The sequence below is a fragment of the Elephas maximus genome, chromosome 21 (assembly GCF_024166365.1).
Source record: "Elephas maximus indicus isolate mEleMax1 chromosome 21, mEleMax1 primary haplotype, whole genome shotgun sequence".
Taxonomy (NCBI): domain Eukaryota; kingdom Metazoa; phylum Chordata; class Mammalia; order Proboscidea; family Elephantidae; genus Elephas; species Elephas maximus.
In genome coordinates, this window is record NC_064839.1 from 82,143,056 (window position 1) to 82,154,640 (window position 11,585).

Consider the following 11,585-nt stretch of genomic DNA (forward strand, 5'->3'; position numbering starts at 1 on the left):
TGGATTTTCTGCCTCTTGTTCATGCTCAGGATTAACTAGTTTTCACAGGGAAAAGTGGCTGCAGAAGGTCAGATCACTACCTCATGGTTCTCTCTAAAATTTAATTACCTTTTGTTTTTGTGGCTTCATCAACTATGTGATGCCTTTAAACAGACAATATTTATATTTTCTCTGGTTTTTCTAGTTGTTCTTGGCAGGACACTGGTCTGACATCCTACCTAGGGACATAAGTTCAGTGCTAGAGGTGATATTTTTGATATCTACCATTTTTAGGTGTTCGTAGTGAGAAATTTCCAGGATATCTAGCATGCTCTATTGTCATAAATGGAAGGGCTAAATGCACTTTTGCTTGGTAATAAAATATGTTTTCTCTTAAAACATGTTGCTTATGTTGTGTGTATTTATTACTTCTGATATAAAATATAATTTTTGAGATGTGGGATACTTGTCTAACCACTTTTTAAAATGCGGTTTATATCCCTTAAAAATATTTCAACAGGATAAATAGAACAAATTAAAGGTGGTGAGCTGAAAAGATACCAAGATATGCAATCATTGCTCCAGAGGGCACAGGGCTTGTGGATGTGGCACTTACTTTGCCCACTATTTTGCACTCCTGATTTATCAAACAATCCCCATTAATATTGTAATGGAAAGGTGAACAAGTTACAAATAAAATGATTTCAAAATTTGTTTTTGAAAAAGAGGACATATATATTTCCATCTGGAATAAGTGGAATAAATGTTTAGAAGTGAGTGACTTTATTTTGTATCAACAAGAATAACCAACATTTAATATTTTTATAAATAATTTGGTTAGCTATATTTTTAGCAATTTCATGTAAAATAGCATGAGACTCTGACTGAACACCTAACTTAGATGACTAAAGTCCCCCTTTAGCAAAATGTACATGAATGAGTTTGCTTTTGTGAATGACTGTTTCTGCCTTTAAAAATGTTTCAATATCTACACTTCGTATAGCAGTTATCTGATTAACCATAGCATTTTACTAAAACTCTGTTTTTAGCTGGCTCTTCTTTTCCCTTTGTAAGCCTACCATCTGCAGTGATCTCAGAGGAGGGAGAATACGTACTTTTGGTAAGATGGCAGGGTCCTGGCAGGTTATAATTTCCGCTGTTGGAGACCTTAGTCACTGAGCATTCGGTATCTTTTTTGTGGAGACACAATTAAGGGTATAACTTGGCAATTAGACTTTAAAAAAAATCAACAGATAATAAACTGATTCTATTCCAGTGAGTAGAAGAAAATGAATAAAAATTGTCCTTGTTTTACCATGTAGCCTGTTATTTAAATCAGCTATTGCTATTCCACATAAAGTAGCAACAAGGTGTTACATGTGAGTATCTACCTACTTGCAGAATTAATGGCAGTGCAGTAAGTGTTACAGCCGCTGTTCGTCACATTTTTCCCAACCACAGCACTCATGGGAGATGCCACCTTCATGAGGGACACATCCTCATGGGAGTACCAATGAAGTGTGCAAATCCTGGAAGGATAGTTGTAATGCCAACTCCTTTCTTTCCTACCTAAGAAAGCCTATGGCAGTGAAATTATTTGGAGAAACCTTGAGTCAACTGTTATTTAAAAATAAATAAAAAGGAATCATCTCAAACAGATACCCAGTTTTTAACAGCCATTTTCTTATAACACTTCCCAGGGATAGAGACTTCCAATGGATCATGATCCTTGGGCTGGAAAGACACACTATATCAACCTTATACATTAGGTACTTATCTTTCCATCGTTAGGCCAGTATTACCCACTGTATGAAGTCTTCTGGATTCCCATTGTCACAATTTATAATGGACCACCCCTTTCTTCGCCCCCCCACACCCCGTGCTCCTCTGTAGTATGTAAATGATACCATTGCAGCAATAAGGCATACTTTATTTTGCTTTTTGTTTTTTAGAGAGGTTATTTGTCTGTCTTCTCTTACAAACTAAGCTCTCCAAAAACAAGTGCTATGTCATGTTTATTTCCACATGCCTAGTACCCAGAACACTGCCTAGAATATAACAGGTGCTTGATATATGATTGTTACTGAATGGGAGCAAGATTTAGTAACTTCCAATCACTCAGAGGTAAAACCTGAGGCATCCTAATGACGTGGACATCTAGTATTGTAAAACCTTTCATGAACAAAAGACACTAATCCAGTTTGACTGATGGAATTTCTGTTCAAATTAAAATGAGTTTTAGCATGAAATTGGGGTTGGGTTGGGTTTACAATTACAGGCAGGGAAAGAGTAAAGAGCTTTAATGAGGAAAAGCATTACTTAGACTAGTTTCCACTCTTAATGGCTGCTGTGTGCAGCCACAAGAACTGAACATGAACAAACAACTAATAGAAGCATAAGACAAAGAAAAACGGGTTTGTACACTGCTCTTTGAAAATTGGTTTTGGACTGGGATGGGCTTCTGCCATTGTAACTGAGATACCAGGGCTGGTGCCAGGTGAAGGGCAGGGCACAGAAGGGTCTTGGCCGGGTGGAGAGACTGACTACAAAGGTATTCCTCTCCGGGTAGTTGTCAGCAAAGGCATTACTCAGCAACATCACCTCAATAATCATTTAGAGTTATTTTTTAGGCTATATGAGGGTCTAAATTATATTCGCAACATTAAACTTTGTCCCAGAAAAGATGAATTCTTCGGGAAAAGTTAGTGAGGAATTGGAACAGATACAGCAGCATCAAGGAGCCCTTTGCACCATGTTGAGGAAGCATCTTAGGCAGCCAAGAAGTCTTCCTTGTGAGGAAGGTCTGTGTAGAATCTTGACCAAGGTAAGTGTCTTTGGTAGATCCTGGGGTGATGAGAAATAAGTAATGTACTTTGCAGTCCTTTCAATATCAGATCAGTTGTCAGCTACAAGCTATAGCCAGTATCTTCATGTACGCGTAGGTACAACAACAAGATCACTCTTTGAGGAAGTGGATCAGAGAGATCCTTCCAGGGAGGGGCCTCATAGGATAGTTGTTAAGAGCACAGACTCTGGAACCAACTACTGGACTTGAATTTGAATCAGTGACTTAACCTCTTTGTGAATCAGTTCCCCATCTGTATAATTAGGATGACAACAGAATCTACCCCATGGGGTTGTTGTGTAGATTAAATGGATTAATATTTTTATTATTAATCTGGGATGAGCAGTAACAGATGTGAGTTTCAGGGCATCAATAATTTATGTTACTCTTGCAGGCTAGTAGGTAAGCATGTAGTTGTAAGCATCCTAAGTAAACAAAATCACTAATATTGCGTAAGCGGTATGACAAACTTAAGGGTCTAGATGGATTACCCTTGAAAGAATCCTTCAGAGGGCTTGAAAGTAGAACAAATGGTAACCCCACAGTTACAGAGGTTCTGTGGGAATTCTGGACTTCTGCTGCAGCAAGATCTTATTGAGTGGTTTGCGTAGATGCCATTGTTTCCGAACATAATCAATGGGAACCTTGAGTTATAGGTTTATGAGTCTAAATTCACCTTGTGGTACAAAGACAACATATGAGGACAGTCTTTTTTTTTTTTTTTTAACTAAAATTTGACTTTCCTTAGATACCACTATAATAAGTCATTGAAATATTGTCTTTTTGTCTGGAATTAGGAGCCCTGGTGGTGCAGTGGTAAAGAGCTCGGCTGCTAACCAAAAAGGTTGATAGCTCAAATTTACCAGCTGCTCCTTGTAAACCCTATGGGGCAGTTCTGCTCTGTCCTACAGGGTCACTATGAGTCAGAATCAACTCGGCAGCAATGGATTTGGTTTGGTTTTGCCTAGAATTAGAGTTCCATGTGAAACATGAAAATATTGCAACAGCAACAGTGTTCCGGTTATCTATTGCTATGTAACCAATCACCCTAAAATTTCGCTGTGTAAAATAACCACCATCTTTATTATGCTCACAACTCTGTGGTCAGGAATTCAGGCAAGGCACAATGAGGATGGTTCATCCTGCTCCACAAAGTTGGAGATTTCAGTTGTGGCTTGAACGGCTGGAGATGTCTGAGACAACTCGATTCAGGCTGTCTGGGAACCCAGTTCTTCTACACTTTGCATCCACGGCTGGAACTGAAATGTCTCCTTCACTCAAATATCTGGTGTGTGAGCTGGGATGGCTGGAATAGCTGGGGTTGGCCAGCTTTGCCCTCTACGTGCTGTCTCCACACAGTTTGCTTGGCCTTCCTCACAACATGAGACCTCTGGGTAATTGCACTTACTTGGTGGTTGGCTTCCAAGAGGCAGGAAGTGGGTACTATGAGACCAGTTAAAGGCTACTTCTAGAACTGGCACAGCATGACTTCAGGTCTGTTCTGTCAGTCAGAGCAATCAGAGCCTGACCAGAGAGTCCAGGAAGTGGACAGATAGACTCTTCCTCTTGAGTGGGGAGTGGCAAGGTCATGTCCTAGAAGAGCATGTGAATGGGAAATATTGTAGAAACCATCTTTGGAAAACACTGTCTGGCACAAACAGAAAATTCCGAAGTGAAGGCACTTAGGCTGGAATGCACCTAAGTGATGATTGTCTGGGCTTCTGCTTGACCAGTGAGGACAATCGGCAATTGATAAGCTTGGACAAGAGCAACTTTAAACCAAACCCTCTGCTGTCAAGTCAATTTGGACTCATAGCAGCCCTACAGGACAGAGTAGAACTGCTCCGTAGGGTTACCAAGGAGAGGCTGGTGGATTTGAACTGCCAACATTTTGGTTGGCAGCCAAGCTCTTAACCACTGCATCCCGAGGTTCTGAGAACAACTTTAGCAACACACTTTTCCCCAGCGAAAACGGGAGATAGTGACTTCAGGCAACGGGAAGAAATGCTGACAAAGAATTTCATTCATAGCGCGCTTTCACTCTTCACAAAGTTTCACTCACTGCTCAACTTCAGGATTGAGACCACTGAGACAACTGTTCTCCCCAGGATGTTTGAGATAGATTTAAGTATTTCTCATTTGGTTAGATATTCAAACAGTTCTTCATTGTTTTTCCTGAACATTTTCAAGTAAATTGGTGTAAGAATTTACTTTGAGCCAACTAACACTTTTTTTCTTGTAGGTTCTTAGTTCCTCTGGAGGCTGCGGTAGATGGTGGAGTGGCAGTGGCTCCAGAGTCATGGATCCAGTTCAAATCTTGGCTTTAGGAAGTGTCAGTGGTATGACCTTAGACATAGTACTTAACATCTGTGAGCCTCAAGTTTCTCACTGGAAAAATTGGAATAATAATTGTTCCCCCTCATTGACTTTTGTAAGAATGAGGTATTTAATAAATGTTGACTATTTTCCACTGGAAAATAACCAGGAAACCTTAGCACTACTTGGGTCAATATAAACATCTTAGGTACCGATCCTGGGGAAGGAAACGGTTCCTTGCCAACCAGTGTTTGCATCTCCCCCTGTGGAGGGAATATAATGCATACTCACAACATTTCCAGCAAAATCAACAGTGTGATCGTTGCAGTCCTTGCAAGTTGGGCTCCTTCTCATCCTCTGAGCCCATGCAAATGCCCACCTCCTCTGAAAGGCCTTCCCTCAGCGTTCTACCTATTGTAGATCCTCCCTGCTTCTGTCACTGCACTTGTTTGACACCTTCAAGGGATTAACATCATGTTATAATTATACTTATAATTAATATATAGTATAATTAAAATTAACTTAGACTCAGGAGTCCCTGGGGAGTATAAATGATTAACACATTCAGCTGCTCCCTGAAAGGTTGGAGGTTCAAGTCCACTCAGAGGCACCTTGGAAGAAAGGCCTGGTGATGTGCCTCTCAAAAATCAGCCATTGAAAACCCTGTGGAGCACAGCTCTACTCTGACACTCATGAAGTGAGCCCTGTGGAGCACGAGAACCCTGTGGAGCACAGCTCTACTCTGACACTCATGAAGCGAACCCTGTGGAGCACGAGAACCCTGTGGAGCACAGCTCTACTCTGACACACACGAAGCGAACCCTGTGGAGCACAGCTCTACTCTGACACACACGAAGCGAGCCCTGTGGAGCACGAGAACCCTGTGGAGCACAGCTCTACTCTGACACACACGAAGCGAGCCCTGTGGAGCACGAGAACCCTGTGGAGCACAGCTCTACTCTGACACACACGAAGCGAGCCCTGTGGAGCACGAGAACCCTGTGGAGCACAGCTCTACTCTGACACACACGAAACTGCCATGCGTTGTCATCAACTCAACAGCAGTTGGTTTATAATTATATTTACAGTTGTTTCTTTACCTGGTTATTGCTTCCTTCACACCCATTTATTTTTCCTTATTTTGTCTTCATAACAACATTTTAAGGAATGCTCAAGTCATCTCTGTCCTAGCTCCCTGGTGCTGCACCTGCTGGAGATGGAAGGCTGGGAGAGAGGGAGGACAGAGAGGCAGAGAGATGGAAAGGCAGAGGAAGAAAAGAAAGCTGCGTTCATGGGCAAATTAGTTTGGCGAGCTGACATAAAGTACAAGTAATCGAATCCATGGATGGGGAATGCTGTGGGACAACTCAGAACAGAGGATTATTGAAAATGAAGATATGTTGAATTACTTTATCTTGAAAATACGATTGCAATTCCAAGATTAGACTGTGGCATTGAGCCTTCTGGGGGAAGCTACCAGGCATGTTGTGAGCTACCCCGTGGAGAGGATCATGTGGCAAGGAAGAGACGGAGCTCTCCAGCCAATAGCCAGCAAGGAACTGAGGTCCTCAGTCCAATCACCCGCAGGAACTGAATCCTGCGAACAACTATGTGAGTGAGCTTGGAAGTGGAGCCACATCCTGCTGAGCCTTCAGGTGAACCCCCAGCCCTGGCTTGACTAAAGCCTCATGAGATACCATGAGCCAGAGGTACCTAGCTGAGCCATGTCCAAGTTCCTAACTCATAGAAACTGTGAGATAATAAATGCTTGTGGTTTTAAGCTACTAAATGTGGTTGATTTGTTATGCAGCAATCCATAATTGATACAAATGCCAAATATCATTTATTCAAGAGGCACTATTAAAGTTCATTTTGGGGAAAACACCTATCAGTGGTTGGTTAGCTAAGTAGAACAGATGGAACAGCATGGGGTTGGACTTTGGAGACAGACTGTGTACGTTTAAATTCCTGCTTTACCACTTCCTGACTGGGGAACTCAAGAAAAACTACTTGCATTCTTTGTGCCTTAGTTTCCTCATCTATAAAATGGGGATGGTAATAATATGTACCTCAAATCACTGTTGTAAGAATTAAAGACTTTGGCAGACTCCAAGTACTGAATAAATCTTAGTCTATTATCATTATTATGGGGGACTGCTGCCCAAGGAAGATAATGGCCTCTACAGGTAGAACTGGAAGAAGTATGTAGGACTTTCCCAAACATGTTCAGGCTGAGCTCCTAAGCCATGTGTTTGGGCAAAGAGACTTTGTTATTGTAGATGCAGAAATGGCAGTAGGGAAGCTTGAGCCTTAGCCTTACCTAAAATTTGGCTGTAAGACTTTTGAGACTAGATATGAGTAACAGAACATGGAAAGTCTGTTATCGCAAAGCTTCAGGCAATATTTCAAGAGGTGCCTGTTCCTTTGTGTACTCTAGGAGATATTCTTTGTTCTGGGAAAATCATTCAAATAGGTCATTTAATTATGCAAATACAAATCATAGGCTATCATTGCATAGGAAAGTTCACTATGCGGTCAAAGGGGAAAAATGTCTGGTTGAGAATATGAGTTGGAATCAACTCGATGGCAATGGGTGGGGTGGCCTATGTTGAAGGCAATATTGCACTTATTTTCTTAGAGAAAGAGATATATCATGCTTGCAAATGGTTGCTTGTTCTTGCGGAGTTTTGGGTGTTTCTGTTCAAGAATCACTGATAGAGAAATGGAGGTGTGTTTGGAGGGATTTGGTGAGATTTGGGCACAAAGAGCTGCTTTAAGTCCAGCTGACCAGAGTCTGCTGGAGTTGGGGAGAAGGCTCACATCATGGAACAGGTTTTGCTTTGGTATCTTAAGATACCATGGTTTGGAGGGGATTAGGAAATAGTCTTGGGCATGAAGGACTACGCCACACTGCCTAATATTTAAAGTACAGGAGGTTGAGGATGTTATATGGTAAAGGGAGAAGTTCAGTATCTTAGAAGGGGCAAAATGTTCATGAGTAAGTGGACTAAGCAAAAACAAAGGCTGCCCCAGTAGTAATGACCACACTTAGTGCCAAGACTTTGGTTTCTAAATACTGTTCTCCACTGAAAATAACAACAGGTCTTTGGAGAAATGGCTTATTCCATGGAGGGGCAGGCAAAGTACAAGATAAGCCTGGCACATCTGGGCCAGAAAGTAAGGAAGTGCTCAGGGAATAATGGGATCAATTCAAAAGGACACAGGCACCAGCTTTTAGAACCTCAAATAAGCCAAATCTGGGATAATATAGACATCAAAAATAATGATACTTAAGGATTGTAGCCTATTAAATAAAGAATTATCCATACCGATATAAATAAGAATGAAAAGCACATCTATGTAGCATAATGTCAACTAAAATGTAGAAGAAATGATGAAATTAGAAAAAAATCACAATTCGGCAACCATTTTAATAATACTCTAGTCAGGTGAGAACCCTCAGTGACTGCTAAAACTAAGGGTCGAAAATTTGAATAGTAACATAGCAGGATGCTTACATAGACTCAAAGTAACTCAAAAAGATACTAATTACAAAGGACAAAACCTTAGCTTTATGTTGGAGAAACATTTAAACAATTTAGAAAAAAAATTGTATATATAAATTTATGGTTGTGTGTGTGTGTAAAGAACGAGAGAGGCATGTATATATAGGAGGCCTGGTGGTACAATGGTTAAGTGCTCGGCCGCTAACTGAAAGATTTGCACTAACCTCGGTGTTTTCAACCAGTCTTTCTCAGTGAAGAATAACCAAAACAGAGTTTGCACGGAAATAAGCTTAACGACTTTTTTAAAAAAGTATAATTATTACTTTTCCTGGTAAATTGCTGTAGCCTTCTCATAAACTAACGTTTGTATAGATAATAGTGGGAATTACTGGGCTCCTTCTAGAGCAGGCACACAACTCATGTTGGAAATACAAGAGTAGAATTCCACAAGAGTTTGGGAGGGGGGACTGGTGAGTTTTTGGTGGTGACTAAGTTTTTTTAAAAGTCATTTACAAGGGTACATTAACCAGTCAGCGAATCCACCAGTTCCTGAGGGAGGTGGGAGGTGGGGCGGGGTGGAGCGTGGGGAGGAGCGACACTCAGCTCCGAATTGGTACCTTCCAACCTTCCAAGTGTCGCCCTGCGTGCCCCTAACCCCCGGCCTCCGGGTCTCCCCCGAGCTCTAACACCTAAGCGCACACCCACTCGGCGTCCGTGCCACCTCGGGCACCTCCCGCTTCGGATTCCTCGCGCGGAGTGCAGCCAAGGGGTTTACCCGGCCTCGGCGCTAACTGCCCGCCCTCTCCACAGCCTCCTCCCGCGTCTCCGCCCCCGCCGGGGCCGCAGGGCGCTGAGGTAGGCGAGGGTGCCTCCGCTGGGAGATGAGCGGTGCCCGGAGGGTGGCCCCCAGCCGCAGGTAGCGCACGCAGTGCCTGGGGCCGCAGCGGGCGGCGAGGCGCGGGGAGGACTCCGCACACCGCGCTCCCCACCAGGCGGCCGGCTGTGCGCGCCCGCGGGCTACGCCGAGGGGCAGCGGGCGTCCCGGGCAGCTGGGGCGCAGGAGGCCGGGGAGGCGCGGGAGGCCGGGGAGGCGCGGGAGGCCGGGGAGGCGCGGGAGGCCGGGGAGGCGCAGCAGCCCCTGCCCTGGGGAGACACTGACGCCCCCCGCCTGTCGCGCAGTGCCGTTCCGGTGGCTGCCCCCGGGACCTGCGGGAGGCGGCTGCAGCGGTGAGCCGGGTCGGATCGGCGCGGGATGCCTCAGAAGATGGAGAAGTTCCTGCAGATCGCGCCGCACTCTCTGGCCATCGTCCTGGGCCCCGCCGGGCAGTCGGCGGAGGAGCGGCCCGGGGCCACCCAGCCCGCGCCCGCGGCCCAGCCCCGGCAGCTCGCCCGGCACCACATCGGCTACGAGGTCTTCGCCGACTTCAAAGCCGAGAACACGCAGCAGTTCTGGAACAGGAAGGTCACGGCCGCCGTGGCCGAAACCTTCTTCCTGGGCTGGATCGACGAGCAGGTCCTGCTGGTCCAGGGCAAGGAGGAACATCTGGAGGCGCTGCGCGAGGGCTGGACGCGCCGGGCGCTGCGGCCGCCCTCGGGCTTCCACATCCGCTGCCTCGGTGAGTGCTCGGGACCCACAGCCCGCCCCGCCGGAGGCCTGTCCCGGCACCTGGGGGGACGGCCGGCCCCGGGCCCGCGCGCAGGCCCCGCTCCCTGGGTGCCCGGGCCGGGGAGGGCCGGCGGCCCGCGGGGAGCGCGGCTTCGGGGACTTCCTGGCACCTGAAAAGGGGATTTGCACCTTTTCCCACACGCCTCCCCCGGCCGGCGGGAGCCTCCCAGGGGCGCGGGCTGCGCGCCGGGCTGGGCGGTGCCTGGGGCTGGCCAGGTAGGCGGCCCGGCGGCTGCGGCTGCGCGGGCGGCTCGCGGGACCCGCCAGCACGCTGGGCTCTGGGAGTCTCACCTTTCCGCCCTGGGCGGGACGTGGGAGTGCGTGTGAACCGGGGAGAAGGCGAGCGGGACAACTCAGGTACCTGGGGCTCTGACGGGAGGAGGCGGCGGGCCGCTCGGGTGCGCGGCGGCGCCGGGGCGTCCTTCCCGAGGGTGGCGACTCTACCCCCATTGGCCGCCCCGGCTGATTTCGCCTCGCGTCGGCAGCTGTGCTTTTGGCATTTCTGTATCAGACAAAGCTGTGTAGTTCGTTTTAGATGCCTTCCTCCCGTACAGCTTTCTTCCAGTCGTTTGTGTGTTTGAAGGACGGGAGGGACACAAAGAGGACCGAGGAAGGTCTGATCCGTAAAAGAGAAAAGAGTGTAAGGGGGGCGGACGAGAGCTCCAGAGGTGGTGTCCGCTGCCCTACTTCCGATGTTAATTAACCTTTTATTGCACGACTTCATTGTTTTTTCTCCCTTAATTCAGTTTGCAGTTCTCTTAGAATATCCCTTTTAGGTTTGTACTTTGGGGCCCTTGGTTAAAAGCGTGTGTAGTAACTAGTAGACGTTTTCTGGAACGATTTCAAGGAAGAAAGCATTCCTTCTAGTTCCCCGGTTTAGAAATTCTTTCTTGACATTTTGGGAGGAGGTCAAAAGTTCAAACGCTGACCGACTGTAAAGCCGCCGGTTTTCCTTACCTGCTGTCCTGCGCTGTCCTGTGCAGGATTCGTTTTTACCTGCGTGTGTTTTACAGTGTGCACATGGGAAACGGATGGCACCTTTTGTTTTGTTATGTTTTGTTTATTTTTCCATCCCAGAAATCTTACAAAATTTCTCCGGAATTGACAAAAAGCTGGTAAAGCTTGCATTTTGTATGTTTTTGTGTAATCTGAGCTGAATTTCAAAGGGTGCCGTAATTTCCTTTTCCTTTCTTTCCTTTTCTTTCTCTGTTTCTCTCCCTCCCTCCCTTCCATTCCTCTCTTCCTTTCTTTTTTCACTTTAGCAAAAACCTTA

The 11,585-nt window shown here is 45.8% G+C and overlaps 1 protein-coding gene across 1 annotated transcript; it reads right to left on the reverse strand.

Annotated features, from left to right (window-relative positions):
- Positions 1 to 8,521: 8,521 nt before the first annotated feature.
- On the reverse strand, positions 8,522 to 10,762 carry LOC126064658 (translation initiation factor IF-2-like). Its single transcript, XM_049863826.1, has 2 exons — positions 9,746 to 10,762; positions 8,522 to 9,709 (listed from the first exon to the last, which is right to left on the reverse strand). The coding sequence occupies exons 1-2, from the start codon at positions 10,760 to 10,762 to the stop codon at positions 9,434 to 9,436; spliced, it is 1,293 nt and encodes a 430-aa protein (XP_049719783.1). The 3' UTR covers positions 8,522 to 9,433.
- Between the last annotated feature and the right edge of the window lie 823 nt (positions 10,763 to 11,585).